The sequence below is a fragment of the Meleagris gallopavo genome, chromosome 6 (assembly GCF_000146605.3).
Source record: "Meleagris gallopavo isolate NT-WF06-2002-E0010 breed Aviagen turkey brand Nicholas breeding stock chromosome 6, Turkey_5.1, whole genome shotgun sequence".
In the NCBI taxonomy this organism is placed as follows: domain Eukaryota; kingdom Metazoa; phylum Chordata; class Aves; order Galliformes; family Phasianidae; genus Meleagris; species Meleagris gallopavo.
The window spans coordinates 22,947,656-22,968,178 of record NC_015016.2 but is presented as its reverse complement, the minus strand read 5'-3'; the positions used below and the strand labels follow the sequence as shown (position 1 = coordinate 22,968,178).

Below are 20,523 nucleotides of genomic sequence, written 5' to 3'. Positions count from 1 at the left end.
GCATGCTTGGATCAATGTCTGTATGCCAATCCCAACAATTTTCAAGGATGTGTGTAATTTTACATTCTTGTGGTGTTCTTCAAGATGGGATAAAATGCTAGCTAAATCTCCTTGCAGGGCTCAGTAACTGCTTGGAGATGATACTTAGTAAATTTCATACAGGAGGTTCTTCCTAGCAGATAATCATACCTCATTCTGATGCTGCACATTTAAGGGGTATGCAATCTTTCCTAGATAAGGCTGCTAAATCTCAGTGTCTGCAAGCTACATTGTGCAAGTTTCTGAATTTGCTGGCCCCGAGGTTTAAACAATGACTCTTGTTTATGCTGCAGTCAAGTCAGTTGTTACTGTTATCCTATCCCAAGTTTTAGGAGCAATCAAGGAGTAGGCAGTAGTGGGAGTCTCTTTTTACCATTGGTTTGTTTGCAATTGTGTCACTCGTTCACAGAAGCCTATTTTGCTCTCACAGTAACATAGTTTTCAAGAGAGTTGGGGTCTGAGTTTTCCTGTTTCTTTCTGGAAAGAGAAATATTAACATATTCATTATGTGTATTGCTCTGAATAATTGACAGTTGTGTCCTGGCTGAACGTTACTGAAGTAGAAGAGCTCCTAGGGTGAGCAGGAACAGCTTTCAGCACTTGTTCTCAAGTTTGTAAATGGCTCGCTGCACAAACTGTAAGGTAAACCTAGCTATTAGAAACTAAGGACTTGCTCTTAAACGTTTTTAGGACAGTATTTTGTACACAGATCAAAAGAGGGACACAAGTCCATCTTTAGCAGCATCCAGATCAAAGTTGATGTACAAGAGAGGGTTTTCATAACATTACTTGCTATTATTTCTACTCACGTTTTGCTATCATTTTTCTTTTCTTTTTTTTTTTGGTCCATCACTATTTTTACATGTATATATGTATATTGTTCTTATAAGTATATATGAAGAAAAAAGGGAATTTTCCTCAGAGAAAAGCATTGTTATTGCTTTCCCTCTCTCTTATCATGGTTTAGCACATCTGTGACTCATATATTATGGCATGATAATCAAGTTCTTATCTTTACCCATGCAATCCATTGAAAGGAGATCATCATACCTCGTTAACCATTGTCAAAATAAGACACATTTTTATTGCCGTACTAGTACAAATATGTTTTGATCACTGCCATAGTTTTAGTCCATCAAGAAAAACAGAATAATAAATTTGACTCACTCTTGGGGTTAAAATATTTATAGAGAATATCTTACTTTGAAATCTCGGAGTAGGCTTTACTCTCCTCTCCTTCCTTTACACTTGCGTGAACCCAGAAAAAATGAACTACGTGGCTGCCAGAGGTGAATGAAAAGTGAGAAATCCGTAATACATTAAGTATGTTTGTCTAAATTAACCTCCAGTATACGATAAGACCATTCAAGCAGTCATGATATTATACAGTTATCTTCGCTTTTAGAACTTACATAAGCATGTATGTATACCTTCCCTGAAAGACCTACTACTCTTAAACAGTTAAGTCTATTTGAAATATGAAAACAGGTGGTAATTCTGTCCTGTGAAGTGACCCACCATGACAGTGTTCAGAAGCAATATTAGTCGCAGGTGCATTTGGAACAAGATGAAATACCACAGTAAGCACTTCATTTTTTTTTTTCCTTGTAAACGTATGATTTTACATACATGTATGTTAGAATTGGACTATTGAATTGGTGTGTGAAAAGCTTCTCCTGGTCCTGTCACACACAGTAATAGGCAGATTTGCTCATCTGTTGGCAAGGTGTTTCAGGAATGACTCAGTCAGATGTGTTCTCTTCCATCATGCACACAGCACCATGGAATCAGTGTTGGCTATAGGACCCAGCCCTGTTGTAGTCCACTGCCAATGCAATGGACTTTTTTGTGAACTGATTACAAGCCATGAATGTGCTATGGGAGTTTCAAGTTGAATATTAGGAAAAAAATTATTTTCAGAAAGAATGATACACCAGGACAAGCTGCCCAGGGAGTTGGTGGGGTCACCAGCTCTGGGGGTGTTCAATAGATGTGTAGGTGTAGCACTGAGGGACATGACTCAGTGAACATGGTAGGAATGGGTTGATGGTTGGAGGAGGTGATCTTAGTGATCTTTTCCAACCTCAAGGAGTCTGTGATTCTGTGGTCATGAGCCCTAGGATCTCTGATTTCAACTGGAACAACATTCCTAGTGTGCATGGCACAGACGCACTGAAGGTGGAATAGAGACCTCCTCTTACAGTAGCAGGTATCATTATTTGACATAAGTACTCAAATGAGTGGAGAACTGCTGCTTGAAGCATTGTTGTATAGTGAATGAATATGTTGCTCTCACTGAACTGTGACATGGAACCAGGGCTGCACTGAACACTTTCTTTAGACAAGATGAGCTGTTAATCATTCATTATTTGCTGCTGTCTATAAAAGGAAGTTGAAGGATCTTTCTCAGGTCATGAACTTTACAATGTCATATGTCATTGTGTGCAAGCGGAATGTAAACGGGTGCATGCAAGTGACTCAGAGTTGACTCAAAGCAGGAAGCCTAGGGAGCAAAGGGTGAAGTAACTGGCTATGTGCAGATGACAGCATTCCTTCAGGTATTGCTGATGGAACTACAGCACTGTCCAAAGCCTCATGGTTTGAGGGTCCCTGTGAACACTGAGTTTTTGTGGAGACATTCCTGAGTGCTTCTTGCTCTGTGCTGTAGTATCTGTCTCACATTCTGACTGGGAATTATGCAAGAAATCATCTTGTGGTTTCACAGTCCGCACAGGGAAAGGGATAAAGCATTAAGGGAGACTCGTGAGACATACTGATTAGATGAATCCTTTGTAGTGGCTCTTTGCATTGCTTCTTTCCACTGTTTATTAGGCAGGATGGTCTCTGTTTACCGCTCTTACTCTCTGAGTTTGACTGTGCTTATCACTTCTTAAATTTCATTGATCTTTTTGCTATTTAATATGAAATGTTGCTTTTATATTTATTTTAAAATTGTATTTTAAAATTTATTTATTTTAAAATTTTTGCTTAGAAATGAGTATTAAATGAACAACAAAAAAAGGTGGAAATTAAATTTGCAAGGCAGAAGTCTAATGAATTGAAGTTTCAGTGATAAAAACATGGGAAAAAGATGTTTTGTCCTTGATCAATAGATAATGCTTGGGAATAAAACAATAAACTTTGTTGGAATTTGAATACGTTTTATTGAACTTACAGTGTGCCATCTTGTTAGAAGTTGAATGAGATTCAATTGAAAAAAAAAAATAAAAGAACAGAAAAATGGTATTTTCAATAGGTGAGAAATTGTCTTAGAACACTGAAATGTTTAAGTAAAACAATTAAGTTATTGTAGTATAGATATTAATGAAATTATATTAAGGTCTATATGTTCCCTAGGGAGCTGCTAAAAAAATATTTGAGATAGTTGCTGTGAAGAGAAGATTGAGTTATTAAAATGGTGCTTAGGTTTTTTTTTCCTAGGACTGCCATTCATTTTAGTTTTTAATTAGCAAAAGTGTGATATTATTTAGCAAAGAGAACTTTTCTGTTATTTAAAACGTTAAGCATACAGGATAAAGCAGATCAGCAATCAAAAACTGGCATCTAAATGCTATACAGCTATCCCTCTCTGTGTCATGTTTGGCCAGCAAAGAGGCAACTTGAATTGTGCTCATTTAGTGACTTGAGAAGCTGCGGCTTGCAGAAGAGATGATCTGACTAGTAGCATGGGAATAAATTTATCACACTTCATGCCGACTAGAAACCAGACTAAGTTATGAGTCTTGGGCATTTTGGTATCTCCATGAAGAAAGCATTTTTTGGTATCAAAGATGAGCCACACTTCACAATTTTTCTCTAAGAGCATGCTCACAAATCATTCTAACAGAGGGTAAATTCTCTCATGCATAAGAAACATTTTCTATTATATATTAATTTATAAATAGCTGATCAACACTGCAGAAACTTTCAGGTACTCAGGAGCTAGCAGCAGAAAATGAAAATGATAGCTGGTAAAGAACCAGTCCACAGGAGACTAACACTTGTAGTGAGTAAGATTAGAAAAATGTATCTTCTTTAGGATCAATGTCAATATGTTTTCCTCTTCTTGCCCTTTTTCCATCCTCTCTGCCACCAGCTGCAACTGTTGACAGACCTTGGGCTAAAGATGGCTTAAAGCTGCAAGTGGACAAGGAGCTTGTGCCTCAGAGTGTTGGGGAAGAAAAGGAGCTCTGATTGACTTTAGGAAATGAATTCATGGGAATTAAGATTAATGAACCTTTATGGAATAAGAGGGACTGGAGCACCTAGTCTGGGTCAATAGAATGACTGTGGGTAATTGCTTCTTTGCTAATTGTAGCCATAATGTGTCTGGCCATCATATGCAGAAATCTTATGTTCTAATGGATAGAGATCTGCATGATGAGTTAATTCCTCTTTGGTGGTAGTGTTAATAATTTAACACCATTATAGTCAATAATTTATCATTGTTTACTGCGAAGTGATCACAGGCAGGCACATCTTGATATCATAAGTGGTTTCTTCCTGAAGGATATAGCAGGATTCACTGTCAGGGCTGTATGACTGTCATGGCATGTGAAGTGTAAAGAGCTGTGGCACTTGGCAGTATGCTGCTAGAAGTGATAGTATTAATAACAGGAAGCGTTAACCCTACTATCTGTAAATAAGGCTATTTAAAGCTATTTATTTGTCCATTGGTGGACAAGGGAAAGGCAACTGATGTCATTTACCTGGACTTGAGCAAGGCCTTTGACATGGTCCCCCACCACATCCTTATCTCCAAATTGGAGGGATGTGGATTTGATGGGTGGACCACTCGATGGATAAGAAATTGATTGAAAGGCCGCAGACAGAGAGTGGTCATCAATGGCTCTATGTCCAGGTGGAGGCCGGTAACAAGTGGCATCCCCAAGGGGTCTGTCTTGGGACCAGTGCTCTTTAACATCTTTACCAGTGACATCGATGACAGAATCAAGTGCACCCTCAGCAAGTTTGCTGACAATACCAAGCTGAGTGGTGCAGTTGACACGGTGAAAGGAAGGGATGCCATTCAGAGGGACCTCAGCAGACTAGAAAGGTGGGCCTGGGTGAACCTGATGAGGTTCAACATAGCAAAGTGCAGAGTTTTGCACTTGGGCCGGAGGAATCCAGTGCAAATTTGCTTCTGGTGCAAATAAACACTTCTCATCATTTTGATAGGCATCTAGTGAAGGCTTGTGAGAAATATGGAGGTTTCACACTTCCCCAATAAAACTGTGAAGTCCAGAGAATAGCAATGTCAAAAAATCAATAAAACAAACTGAGTCAAGAAAACTTATACAAAATTTTTGTTTATTTGTTGTTTTGTGTGCTGTCTAGAGTGGACAGACAGCACTTACAAAAGCAGCATTAAAATTTCAGAAGTATTGTAAAGTGGAATGGAAGAAATTGTTCTTCCTATTTGCTGTGATTAGGAAAGGGGTGATAGGTCTAATGTGTCTCAAGGGCAGTTTAAGTTAGATAGTCTGAAAGTCTTCATGTTTGCTTTTAGACATTACCAAAGTGACAAAACTCAAATATCTGTCAAGAATGAGAGATGGAAAGAGGATAAACAGGAACTGTGACTGTGGAATAGACAAAGAAATGGATCATTAGAGTTCAGTGCTTGTAGGGGGATGCTGAACAATGAAATTTTTTATTCTCATCATATCCTGTGTAATCTAAACTTTTCAGAAATTGCTTAGAATTGAGTGAAAATGTTTATAAAATACAATTTAAATAGGGCTGTAGAAGGAAGTAAATCAATATGAATAGCTTTGGGTTCTGTACAGGATATGAAATTAATAGTATTATTTCGTGTGTAATGACTTGATTTTGTAGCCTCTTTTCCCTCCTCCATGGAAGTCCAGCTATCTATGACCCAAGATAATGCTGCATAATCCTCTCAGAATTCTGAGGAAATCACCAGAATCTGTGAAAGAGCTGCAAAAAAAGTTAACAGAGTTAATAGAGGGGAATCCTTCGAGATAAGAATGCAAAATCACAGACAGAGGTGAGATTGTTGAAACGGAGATAGGCAGCAATTCAAGGATTCGAGAGGGAAAAAATTATCATGAAAAGGGATAAAATATGAAGGGAAAAACAGGGATTTGGAAGATGGCAATTCAGCCACACCACAGATCCATTCTAGAGCAATGACAACTAGTCCTACCCCACCTCACCAAGAACTTCTTGGCCGGTAAAGAGTTCTTTCATTTTTTATTCAGGGTGTTGATTGTGCTAATGCAGAGTAGTTAACTTCTGGGTGCAGTAACTAATCAGTAACTGTGTACATTTTGAAGTTGTGTGTATGCTGTTCTTTGTGCATGGGAAAAGGGGTCCATGCAAAGAGATTCAGTGAGGAAGGCATGAAAATTCAAAGCCCTTGGTTAATTAATTACACTGTTATGATCTTACCAGGTACATCATTGGCTGGCAAAATAGGAATTATCTTGTGGTTGAGCATATGAAACAGTTTTGGAAACATGAAATTATTATTTCCTGATTGTGCAACAGTTTTCTTTTTGTAGGACAATTCTTATTGATAGAGCAGTGGCCAAGTTGGCAGAATTCCTCTACAGTTCCTGTATAAAATAGTAATCTTCTCCAGCATGATTATCAGAAGAGAGGATGCTAAAATGGAACGTGACTTTCCTGAGTATTGTAATTCAGAGCTCATTCACAGCTGTTCTAACCTATTCTAGGGCTCAATGCCCTAGAATTTTTATAGAATTTCTGGGACACTCTCCACCATTTCATATACCTGGACTATACTGGAAAATCCAAATCTCCATCTTTAAAGGGAAATAAAAAAATAATGTGTCCTTTTTTTCTTATGATTATGCACAAAGCCTTTGAATTATTTGTTTCAGTTTTTTTCTTTTTTTCCCCTATTTTTATTGAAAAAGATTTAAAAAGGTTAGTATTTCTTGATATTATTAGAAAATCTTTACAGAAGAAAATCTTTAAAATGATCTTTAAAAGATAAATCTCTCCAAAAAAAAAAAAGATAATAGGCCGTTACGTGATAGTGTTTTGAATCTGGTTTCAAATTTAGATTAACTTTCTGTGTCAGTTGTCTACTCCAAATCATATGTTAATTGGATTTTTCCCTTTGCTGGCTTGCACCAGATACAAGGATACATTGCACCAATGTGAAATCTCTGAGATGGGAATCTCTCAACACAACTTCTTTTCTGGAAGCATAAGCAGTTGAAACTTCACCAGAAATCATAAGACTCATAATTTTTTTCATTTATTTATTTATTTATTTATTTATTTATTGCTATTCCAGAAGTAAATTGACTATCAATTTATTCATAAAATATTAGACATATTAGACTGCCTTAGTAAATAGAGAGTTGAGTAAATCTTGATAATATTTATAAGTATTTTCACATAGAAAAAATATTTGACAATGAAGATCCTGAAAAAAAAGTAATATCCAGGAAGTATTGCTCTGTCTTCAATGAAACAACTTCCATGAAGGGAAATGGAGCGCAGAAGCAGGTAGCCAACTGACCTTCCCTTCCCTTGCCCGCTGGCAGTGCTGGGCCTGGTACACCCCGGGATAGGGTTGGCCCTTTGGGCTGCCAGGGCACACTGCTGGCTCATGTTCAGCTTGCTGTCAGCCAGAACCCCTGGACTCCCTTCTGTGGGGCTGCTCTCCCTCCTTTTGTCCTCCCATCTGTACAAATATCTGAGATTGCTCCATCCCAGCTGCAGAATCCAGCACTTGCTTAAACTTCACGTGGTTGATAATTGCTTGGCCCTCTAATTTCTTAAGATCTCTCTGCAAGATCTCTTTACTCTCAATGAAGTCAATAGCTCCTCCCAATTTAGTGTTGTCCACTTAGTATACCTTCAAGTCCTGCATCCAAATCATTGATAAAAACATTGAAGAGAACTGGACCTAAAATAGAGCCTTGCAGAACTGCACAAGTAACTGGCCTCTAGCCTGATGTAACCCAATTACTACGAACTTTTCAGTACAACACCTCAGCCAATTGCTCCCTCATCACATTATGTCTTTATTGAGCTGTATGCTGGATGTTTTGCCCAGAAGGATATTTTGAGAAACAGTATCAAAACCTTTGATGAAATCCAAAAAGGTTACATCAACTGGCTTCCCTTGGTAGTTAGGTAAGGATTTACAGCAGAAAAGAGATTTAGTGATCTTTTTCTAACCTCAAATTTTGTGCAATTATCAGATTAAGTAAGTTTTGTTTGAACAAACTGGTATGAAACTTACAGAGAAATTCTTAAAAATGTACTTGTTTTCTAGGACAGGGTTTTTTATTTGACTTTTTATAAGTTTAACACATGTAGAGGTGTTTAACATATCTATTTTAATAGATGTGCATTCAGAAATCAGAAGAATTCTACCTGAGAAAATTTCTGCTGACCAGAACTATTTCAAAGCCATTTCTAAAATTGTATCTGTAATTCATCTTGCTGTTCTGCAATTACTGAAATCAGAAAGAGTACACACTAGCCTAGTTGCTAACAGGACATATATTGTCAAGTGCCCTCGATCACTTCAGGAGTTATCCTATCAAGGTGTATGAATATCTGGAGGGTGGGTGCAAAGAGGATGGGCCCAGGCTCCCTCAGTGGTGCCGAGTGCCAGGACAAGAGGCAACAGGCACAGACCAGAACACAGGAAGTTCGCCTTGAAGCCCAGGAGTAGTCTGTGCTGTGTGGGTGCCGGAGCACTGGCACAGGTACTCAGAGGCTGTATGGGGTCTCGTTTAGAGATCTTCAGATGCTGTTTTGACATGGCCTGGGCACCTGCTCTGGGTGCCCCTGCTGCAGCAAGGGCTGGGCCACCTGTACTTAAAGGTCTCCACCAACATCAGCCATGCTCAGACTCTGTAATTCTGTTAATCTGCATTTTCCTTGCAGGTTATATTACTCCCTGGATTAGGATTAGAAGAAGGGGAAAGAAAAAAAAGATTAGCTCACTCTTTTTGCATTACTCAGTTTCATTCTCTCTGGGTGCTCAAGAATGGATTTACCTTCAAGTGTCACTGTCACCTGGAACATTCGGCACCATATGTGAGAAGGTAAGCCGGGATTTCTGGAAGGTTTAAGGTGCATAATTAGGCAGAGTTGTGAAGAAGTGACTCTTCAGACTTATTTTCACAGGTGATACTTTTAAAATATTTCTTTTAGGAAAGGGAGTCAGGGTCCAAAGTGCATACACTTTACTCCCAGTGTAGATGAGGCAATGAGAGAGAAAAAAAAAAAAAGAGACAAAGCTGTTCATCATCATCTGTTTTGCATAAGAAGAACAAAGTCCACCCATGCTGTTTGTCCTAGTCATATTAATCTGTTGATTTTCAAATGATCTTTCAGAGAGCTAGAAGTAAACGGAGAACGACTTCCACGGTGAGTCAGTGCACTTCTTTTTAAACCTAAGATACTTTATTAAACTCACTAACATCTAAAACTCCAGATAGCTTCATTCTTTTCTAAATAAGCATATACTTTCTTCTTTTTTTTTTTTTTAATTTATACTGAAGTACAGGGAATATGCTTCTATCATTCAAATGACATTAAATGAAAGATCCACAGCTATCAAGTAGTTAAAACAAAAAAATGTAGGCATTTGTAAGCAAATTCAAAACGTATCTGCTTCTTTCAACAGGTCTATACTTGCCCTTTGCTAGGATTCACTTGCAAAGTGCGACATTAATAATTTTATTGATTTCAATAAGTATATTTTTCTGTCAAACAAGCGGTCTTTGAAATTCCTGTCCTTAAGAATTGTATGTTTTTCAGTATTATTTTACAGAAAACTATCCTAAATCAATTTCAAATGCATCCTGAAGATGAAAAGCAGAAGCGTACTGTCGATGGAAATACATATGAGATCGCTACCTCCATCCAGGATCAAGATCCAGAAGACAAAAAGTAAATATTCTTATACACTGTAAACATGTTCTTTATGGAAGCATATAAGATTACATTATCTTAGTTTGTATTTTATTGAATTTCATATTTTAATTTATTTTAATGATACAGCCTAAGAGCAGAAAGCACAGCTTATGATTAGCATTCATTGACATATTCATTTGGTGCAGAAGGATGATGGAAGCTCTTTTGCTATTAAACACAAATTGTCCACAGGATTGACTATTATTTATTGAAAAGCAATTCCAAAATAAGAGTGAAGTTATAACAGGCATTTGGATATGATATCATCAGAAAAAAATGTGTTAGAAGTAAAAGTACATCAGGGAATTGATGTTTTACATGCTTTTAATTTATTCTACTCCCCCTGCATGAGAACATCTAATTCTATAAGCTGTCTTCCTTTTTCCTGTTTTGAAATCTATATAACACTTCAGTTCACAACTTCCCCGATTGGAAAGGAGAGCCATGAGCCCCTCTTGGTGTTGTTGTAGCCTTGAGATGGGAGAACTGTGAAGGCCTTCATTTGAATTTATAGTAGTCAGGAGCTGATGCTATTTACATACCTGGAGGCTTAAATACAAACATCCAAGAATTCTTAATGAATCAGATTTGTTTTACATAGGTTTGTTTCCCATAAAATCATATCTTAATTATATTTTGTCTGAACTGTATTAATATATCACATTATTATTTTTGTGAAATATTGATGGGTTTTAAACGCACTAAAACTACCACATCTCTTAAGGAAGGAAAAGAAGAAGAAAGGGGAAAAGCCTAAAATGGTCAGCCCGTTAGCACTGGTAAGATTTATGCTATACATATATATGTGTGCATATTTTTACGTGTGTGCACATTTTAAATTTTAATGTTTTAAATGCTTAAAATAATGTTAAGAATACTATATATATGGTCTTGTCTCTACCAAATTATATTACAGAATACTGAATATACTGTGGCAACCAAGCTGTTCTCTGGTGGAAGTGATTGTATTAAAGAAATGATCTTACTACTGTTATGAGTGCTTAGAAGCTTTCCCGTAGGAAGTTATCGTGCTAAATTTGTGCTCAATTTGTTTTTTTAGTAAGTTATGATTTCCATGTTCTTTTGTTTCTTCCAACAAAATGAAAATGGAGTCCTTATAACTAAGACTGCAAATATCATCCTGTCCTCTAAATTACCTGAGTCATGCTCCAATCACATATATCTCACCCTTTATTCATTAGGCTGTCACAGGAGTTGGCAATAAAGGGTACAACCATGGCTCACATTAAACTTAAAATTAAAAATTGGACAATAAAAGTTCTTAAGGTTCCAGAAAGCTTAAATTTTCTTTATATTTTAAAATAGCTTGTTAATGTTTACTCAAAGTAAATCCCAGATACTCTATTAGTAAACTGAGATATTCTACATTTTGTAGATGTAATGTGTGTACAAAGCAAGAATCATATAGAAATTACTATTAATAAAATTATAGCCCAAGGTTTTGGCCAGTGACTCAGTTTTGCTTTGCTGTACCAGTTTGCACTTGTACAATTGCAATAACAATGTAATTTAAATCAGTACAACTGGAAGAGTGAAGAATCCATCCAATGGCTTTCTAGATGCTACTTAGAGGGTCCTTGGGAAGGACTTTTCTCTGCTATCCAGAGGTACCTTGACAGGCTCTGAGACACGAGCCCATGCCAACTTCATGAAGTTCAACAATGCCAAGTGCAGGGTTCTGCATCTGGGTCAGGGCAACCTCAAGCACAGATACAGGTTGGGTGGAGAATGGCTTGAGAGCAGCACTGACGAGAAGTGTCAGTTGATGAGAGATTCAACATGAGCTGGCCATGTTTGCTCGTAGCCCAGAGGGCCAACCGTATCCTGGGTTACATCAAGAGAAGTGTGACCAGCAGGTCGAGGGAGGTGATTGTACCCCTCTACTCTGCTCTCATGAGACCCCACCTGGAGTACTGTGCCCAGTTCTGGAGCTCCCAGCACAAGAAGGACATGGAGCTGTTGAGCAGGTCCAGAGGAGAGCCATGAAGACGGGGCCTCCCCTGTAAGGACAGGCTGAGAAAGCTGGAACTCTTCAGCCTGAAGAAGAGAAGATTCCAAGGAGACCTGATAGCGACCTTCCAGTAACTGAAAGGGGCCTCTAGGAAAGATGGGGAGGGACTTTTTATAAGGGCAGGTAGTGACAGGATGAGAGGAAATAGCTTTAAACTGGAAGAAGGTAGATTTAGATTAGATATCAGAAAGAAGCTCTTTACAGTGAGAGTGGTGAGACATTGGGGCAGGATGCCTAGTGGAACTCTAGGTGCCTCCTTCCTGGAAGCATTCCAGGCCTGGCTGGATGGGGCCGTGAGCAGGCTGGTCTGGAGGGAGGTGTCCCCGCCTGTAGCAGGGAGGTTGGAACTAGATGATCTTCCAGGTCTCTTCCTACCCAAACCATCATTCTATAAAAGAAGAGCTGTTGAGTTAAATAGCAAGAGGTATTTAGGAATTCAGTCAGCTTTGATAATATGTATGGTACATTACGAATAATTTTTCTAACTCTATAATAATGATTTTATGATAAAAATAATTGCTGCCTTAATTATCACAATGCTGTTAAAATTTTCTATATTCTGAATTTCAAATGACAAAATTCAAGAGAACAAATGGCATTGATTTTATGTGGCCTCTATGCCCTTTGTTGATATTTTGTTATATTGATAAATTTAAATAGTACAGACCTCTGGATTGGAAAGTTCATTATATAGAAGTTCTTATATTAGAATAATTTACTTCTTACATGTAAGTTGTTTTGTAAATTTGTAAAAGTGGATGAAGATGTAGCTCTGTGAAAACCAGGTATACAATTCATAGCTTTTTCTTGACTTTCATGATATTGTAGTCATAACATTGTGTTAATATTCTAGTACATCAATGAAAATGAATTTCTCTTCTTGTTCACAGTTTCGATACTCCAGCTGCACAGACAAATTATTAATGATATTTGGCTCTCTCTTGGCAATAGCCCATGGAAGCAGTCTCCCTATAGCAATGATAATTTTTGGTGACATGACTGATAGTTTTGTTACTTCTGGTGACACAAATTTTACAGGTAAAAATACATCCTGTGCAGAGAACAATGACTTGTATTTAGAAAACAGCTGGGGGAAATTGAGCATCTTGACTTGTGATATTGATGTCAGCAACACGAACTTGCTAACATACTATGTTGTAAATTAGTAACTGTTCTGTTTGATCCAACAGAAAACATACTACCATAAATGAAAGTACTCATTTTTTCTTCTTTCAAGAAAAAAAGACTAATTTGCTCAATAGCCTTCTTTGCTAAATCAGAAGTCCAAAATAAAAGAGAAGAGTGGTAGGCGTGCACTGAATGATACCAAAGTGAGGAGTGATGCTTCCACTTTGGTATCAATTCACTCCTGGATCAAATTTGGTTGTCCTCTGAAATCAAATGTTAGATGTTAAACTTGTGAACAGTATTGTTGCCTGGAATATTCCATTAAATATATATATATATATTAACCATTTAAATGTATCTATATGGTGATACAGAATAATCACACGTGACTATCTTCTGTCCTGCATCAATTTTTATTTTTATTATTATTCTGTAAGACAGAAATGTGGCATGCTGCCTCTTGTTTTTTGGCATTATGCAAATGCCCTCTGTTTGCAGAAAGAAAAAAATAAAACAAGAAAATAATGAATATTGCTGAAAATCGTGTGGGGAAATGAATTTGTCTAAACGTGCTCTATCAAAATTATTTCCTCTTTTTTCCTTTCTAAGGAAACCTTTCTGCACTGAATTCCTCTTTAGAGATGCTTGACAAGTTGGAAGAAGATATGACAAGGTAATTAGAAATTGTTGTTTCCTCTTTTTTTTTCTTTTTTTTTTTGGTTCGTAGGTACACATTTCTTGCTAAGATGTTCTTCTCCCGTATACATATTGCATACTTGAAACAGCATAAAGGCAATGGTTGTTTGGAATAATGTATGCAACTGAAAATTTGCATATGAGATTACTGAAAACACTGGGAGGTTTGTGAACATCCACAACCATTCCCAAAAAATTATCTGTGATCTTTTACTCTCCTCCATCCAATCCCCTTTTCAGTGCTGCTCTGTGTTTTGATGCTTCATCATTTCCTTTCCTTCTCTTTCCCTTCCTCTGAATTTATAAGCAGCATTTTTTATGCTGAAAAATTAACTGATTGTCATCATCAATTACTTCAGCTATGTTGATTCATAGATAAAAAGCAGAATTAAAATTGCCAGATAGTTTCCTGCCAAAGCACCAAGTTCAGCTAAAATATCTGGACTAAGCAAACATAGGCTTGGATTGAATGCAACTTTAAACCTAACATTTGAGACATGTCAATAGCAGAAGACCACAGTCAGTTAGCACTTCTGCTGCAGAAGAGTAATATTAGAGATTCATGGAGAAAATGGAAAACAAGCAGAAACATCAGTTGCTAAAAGGTGCATTTTGTTCAGGGTCCTTACTAAGTGTTCTTAGAGGACTTGGTTTATGAAGGATGTCTAAAGTTTATATGCGTTTTCTTGTACCACTTCACTTCTGTTCTTCTGATTGAAATTTTCTCCTCATTAGATAATGAAAAATGTCTGAGATTTCAGGAAGTCTAATGTGGCTTTCAAGGCAATTGTTTTTTCCAGTGAAAAAATCTTAATTTCTGAACTCGTATCATGTCTCACTTAAAAGAATAGTAACCCTCCCTTCATCTTCAGCAAGCTATTATCTAGGAGTCGAAACATTTAAGAACAGAGTACAGGAAAGCACAAAAACTGACAAAAAGAAAGTGTAAATGTGAGTATAGAGTTCAGTAACTAAATGTCGAAGAGTACCTGTTCTTATGGCCCTAAGAGATGGTCTGTATGAGGGAATTATCTGTTAGTATCCTGCATGTCACTTTGTCTTTTAAGCAGTAAGTCTGAAAGCAGGTATGAGTGCTCTTAGAGCAGCAAGTATGAGTGCTCTTAGAGCAGCTTGGACTTCTCATCAGAAAGTAATTGTGGAACAAGGACTCACAGAATCACAGAATTGTAAGGGTTGGAAGGGACCTTTGGAGATCATCCAGCTCAACCCTCTGCTAAAGCAGGTTCCTTACAGCAGGTCACATAGGAAAGTGACTGGGTTGGTTTTGAGTATCTCCAGAGAAGGAGACTCCACAAACTCTCTGGGCAGCCTGTTCTAGTGCTCTGTCACTCTCACAATGAAAAGTTTTTCCTCATGGGCCCCTTGTGCCCATTGCTCCTGTGGTGGTGGTTTACACCACTAAAAAGAGCCTGGCCCCATCCATTTGACTTTTAGATATTTGTAATTATTGACAAGATTCCTCTTCGGTTTTCTCCGTGCTGAACAGTCTCATGTCTCTCAGCCTTTACTCATCAGGGAGATGCTCCCAGTCATCTTCATGTCCCTCTGCTGGACTCTCTCTAAAAGTTTCCTTGAACTGATGAGCCCAGAGCCAGACACAGTACTCCAGGAGTAGCCTCACGAGGGCACAATAGAGGGGGAGGATCGCCTCCCTTGTGCTGCTGGCCGTGCTCTTTTTCATGCACTCCAGGATACCATTGGCCGCCTTGGCCACAAGGGAACACTGCTGGCTCATGGCCAACCTCTTGTCCACCAGAACACCCAGGTACTTCTCCACAGAGCTCCTCTCCAGCAGGTCAGCCCCTAATCTGTCCTGGTGCATGCAGTTATTCCTCCCCGGGTGTAGGACTGTGCACTTGCCCCTGTATGGCTTTATAACAGCATAGGTATAAGTTCACTTTTCTGAGGTCCCCAAGCTTTCTGAATAGAGCTTTGAATTACGTTCGTTAGTTTGAAGAAGAAGCTGTACCCACCTCCCATGTCTCTAAGTATGCCTGCCAGCTGGTAAAGTCACAGTAAGCACTGTTTACATGAACAAAGTTCATACACACATGTATTCAACTGTATGTGCTAGGTTATGGCTTTTCCTCAGATAATAGTTCACCTGTTTCTCAGAAGAAAATGAACAATCAATGTACAATGCAGTGAGCACATACTGTCTAGTGAGTTTCAGCAGTGAAGTTACAGAATGTCTTTCATTAGCATGAATGTTGTAAAAATACCAATCCCTTTTTTAACTGTTTATCATGAAACAAAGTCTAAGCATAAAACCATCCTGTGATGTGATATAACATCATAAAGTAATTGTCTGAAGTAATTACTGCTGCGTCTTCCTGCATATCCTTGATATCATTATTTAGGTACTTTCTATGAAGAAGATCAAGGTAAATATTCAACTAACCAATCTTCAAATGGGTTAGATATTAACCCATTTTATTAATCAGTTTAGATACAGTTCATTTCATGATTGTAGTTCCAAAGTCCATGAGTCAGAAAATGTATAGTATTTTAGCCACTGAAAATGCTGGACTAAAATTTGAAAAGTTTCAGTTATAAACCCTTGTTCTTCTCTGAGCAGAACATTCACACACAGACTTCTGCAACTAGCTCCTGCCAAGTTTCATGCTACAGTTCTAAAGAACCAGTATGACTGACTTACTACTTGTGAGTGAAATTCCAAAGGTTTTAAAGCTTTTTTTCCCCCTCATTTTTCTCTTTTATGTAGATGTAGTTTTTTATAAATATATGTAATATACACCATGAATATTTAGCAATAATCTTTGGTCATATGTTCAGGAGTCAGTTCAGTTAGATTCAGCTACATTCATTTGTATTCAATTACAGCCCTACCAAAAAGAACTTGAGGTACTGGTGGATGGCAGCTAGACATGAGCCAGCACTGTGCCTTTGCAGCCCAGAAAGCCAACTGTATCCTGAGCTGCATCAAAAGAAGCACAGCCAGCAGGTCAGGAAGGTGATCCTGCCATTCTCCTCTGCATTGGTGAGGCCTCACCTGGAGTAATGTGTCCTGATTTGGAGTCCTCAGGATAGGAGAGATGTGGACCTGTTGGAGTGTGTCCAGGAGAGGGTGACAAAAATAACGCAAGGATGGAACACCTCCACTATGAGGCTTAGAGAGCTGGGGCTGTGCAGCCTGGAGAAGACCTCGGGGAGACTCAAGAGTGGCCTTTCAGTACCTAAAGGGGGGCTGTATGAAAGAAAGGGACAGATTCTTTAGCAGAGTCTGCTGTGACAGGGCAAGGGGAGATGATTTCAAATTAAAAGAGAGGAAATTTAGATTGGATATAAGGGAGAAGATTTTTACAATAAGGTTTATGAGGCACTGGCATAGGTTGCCCAGAGAAGTGGTAGATGCCCCGTCCCTGGAGACAATCAAGGTCAGGCTGGACAGGGTTCTGAGCATCTGATCTAGTTGTAGGTGTCTCTGCTCATTGCAGAGGAGTTGGACCAGGTGACCTTTAAGGGTCCCTTCCAACTCAAACAATTCTATCATTTTATGATTCCATGACTTTTCTGATTTTGTTCTGGTTTAAATACACCAGAAACTGGTTCTTATACCACTTCTGATTCAAATCATATCTGATTTGATTCTGTTTGAACATTTGAAAACTGTAGATCAAAATCAACTTCAGCGTGACAAATACATTGGTACACATGTTCCTTAGCTTTCATATAATACCTTGCTCATGGCAAAGAACTGAATTCACTTAGAAGTAAAATATCTGTTACAATGTTTTTAGTGGCATTTACTTGAAATAGATGTATTCTCAAATTATAAAAAAATTTATAGCATGCATGCATATATATTTTTTTATAGACAAGCATGTTATATTACATAAATGCATGAGAATATAACACATAAGATATAGGAATAGGCCTGTATGTATTAAATAAAAAATGCTATGATATTTATGGAAATGTCATGACACATTTAAGCAAAAAGGATATTGGTCTGAAATACGGTTCTAAAATAATCATCTGAGATTATTTTAGTTTTTTTATACTATGCTGCCAAGAAGAAAAGGTAATTCTTGTCTAGTAGCTGCATGATTTATTTTCTTTCACCTCTGAAAACCATTATCAATTACTCCTCATAGAAATTTAGGAAATTTTAAAGAAAAGTATAAAGGCATAAATTCTAATTCAGATCTTAACCAGCAGCAGTGGTCACCAAGCTAAATACTAGCAAGGTAATTATTTTTTTCTTCTTGCAGATATGCATACTACTATTCTGCAATAGCAGCTGCTGTTCTTGTTGCTGCTTATGTCCAGACCTCATTCTGGACACTGGCAGCAGGCCGACAAGTTAAAAAAATTAGAAAAAATTTTTTTCACGCAATTATGAGACAGGAAATTGGATGGTTTGATGTAAATGATGCAGGAGAACTTAACACTCGTCTCATAGAGTAAGTATACTATATCTTCTGCAGTGTTATTTCACCTTAATATGTATGTATGGCTTGTAAGAATTTTCTATTTTTTATTTTTAGAATTTATTTATTTGTGAATCTCATACAAGAATCTCATGGTGAGAGCTGCATAGTTTAAGATTAACATCATGAAAAAATGTACAAAGTTCTGTGCACACTGGGAGCTGAGCAAGGTGATGACTGAAGTAGTGTAAACAGTTTCATTGCTTGACAAGCTATTCCTCTCTCCTTGCTTACATGAATGGCTTCAGCTGCTCCTCCCAGACATCTCACAGTTTCCAAATAGATCCAAACTTTAGGATTAAAAAGGTGACAGTAACATTGCACTGTGAGCAATTTTCAACCTTCTCAGAGGCACTCTTATAGTATTACATTCTCAAATGAAATAAGAAATTTCCTGTGACTACATTACATTCTGCTCTATCTTTAAACAAACTGTTGGTAACTCACTGGACAATAAAGGCTTTTCTCTACACAGGTGCCCATATAACAAAACTGAAAACTTTTCTGTGGTTTATACATTTAACTTTGTGTCTAAATGTAATTTGTTTTTCAGTGATGTCAGCAAGATTAATGAAGGAATAGGTGATAAAATTGGATTGCTTATTCAGTCAGAAACGACTTTTATAGCAGGATTTATTGTTGGTCTTGTAAGAGGATGGAAATTAACCCTTGTAATACTTGCAGTCAGTCCTGTCCTAGGACTTTCAGCAGCCATCTGGGCAAAGGTAGGTTGACATATGTTCAATGTTAGGTTCTTTTACAGAGTAGATAATTACATAAATCTACATAGCTGTATTCTTACCGTTGGAATGTATGGCTTGGAACAATTACAATGGCTTTAGAGAACATCTATGAACATAAGCTGAACTGTGTATAAATGCCCTTGGGTAGTTTGAATTTTATACTTTTGGTGGATTGGAAGCAGTTTCTGTCAATATCGCATATTTTATACAGAGAAGGAGACAACTCATACCAGTAAAATACAGATCTCTTACAGTTAAAAATTTATTCCTTCTATAGAAAGGAATAATTGCACTTCCTGGATAATACTCAAATAAATTAGACCATGCTGTGATCACTTAAATGAGAGAATTAACATGGGATTGGAGTGCCTTCAGTTTGTGTAGTACACTTCCCTTAAATTTCAAAGATGATTTAAGCTTTATTTTTCCCAAGTGAGTGTGTTAGGGAAGATGTCAGAGTAGAGAGGCATTTGCCACATTTATCTTCTAGCTGACAGTCTTTGCGGAGTGTGGCCAATTAATGTAAGTCTTGAGCCCTCTGGCTAAGGTAGCCAATGATGAGAATGGGCTGAGGAGATCTGCATGAGAAGAGACCCACCAGCTCACTATAAGCAGTCATCTACTTTCTTGCGCTGGGTGAAAGCAGACTGGAAAATCCACCCCGTAGATGTTGAACTATCTGACTGAATTCATAATGTAATTAAGACTGTCGATATTGAACACTCCTGCACTTGTACATAATATAATCAAAAGGCTTTACAGTGTTTTTTATCAGTTAAGTGTTTGAGATCATTCTCCTTTTCTTAAGTCAGAATATTTTATCCTGTATTAGATTCTCACTGCGTTCACCGACAAAGAGCAAGCTGCATATGCAAAAGCCGGAGCTGTTGCAGAGGAAGTTCTGGGTGCAGTCCGTACGGTAATAGCTTTTGGAGGGCAAGAAAAAGAAATTAAAAGGTAAGAGCAATGCTTACTTTCATCAGCTATTGTGAAGTACTCATTTCAGATAGTTTCAAATTTTTGTGCATCTTCCCTGCTGAAAATCTGCACAAATAAGTAAACACTCCACTTCCTGCACTTGTGGGTTCTGGGGCTGGAAATTCTGTTACTGACTTCTGTGTGTCGAATGACACTGACAAATTAAGAAACTGACAAATTAAGTTGAGCTATTTTCTCTACTCTGGAAACTGCATAACCTACTTCAAACAGTAAGTGACAGCTTTAACAAAAAAAAGTCCTGCCGTGAGAATCAATGATGGTGTCTTTGGTAATCTGGTTACATCGTAGGGGTCTTTTAAACAATATTTCTATTTCCACTGTACTGCAGAAAAACACTGTTGTGATGTGTCTTAACCTTTTATCTTAAGCTAAAAACAATAATCTCAAAACCTGTCACAAATTGTTCACAGAGTTCACTCAACTCCGGGTTATTTAAGGGACTCACATGCCCTTTCTGAGTGCAATATCCTTTTTT

The 20,523-nt window shown here is 37.7% G+C and overlaps 1 protein-coding gene across 1 annotated transcript; it reads left to right on the top strand.

The window, feature by feature from the left end:
* The first annotated feature begins 8,932 nt into the window (after nt 1–8,932).
* LOC104911427 (phosphatidylcholine translocator ABCB4-like) lies at nt 8,933–20,038 on the top strand. The gene is made up of 9 exons (XM_031553898.1): nt 8,933–9,101; nt 9,394–9,426; nt 9,820–9,951; nt 10,700–10,754; nt 12,898–13,045; nt 13,745–13,808; nt 18,088–18,279; nt 18,860–19,031; nt 19,882–20,038. The coding sequence occupies exons 3-9, from the start codon at nt 9,857–9,859 to the stop codon at nt 20,008–20,010; spliced, it is 855 nt and encodes a 284-aa protein (XP_031409758.1). The 5' UTR covers nt 8,933–9,101; nt 9,394–9,426; nt 9,820–9,856; the 3' UTR covers nt 20,011–20,038.
* The last annotated feature ends 485 nt before the right edge of the window (nt 20,039–20,523 follow it).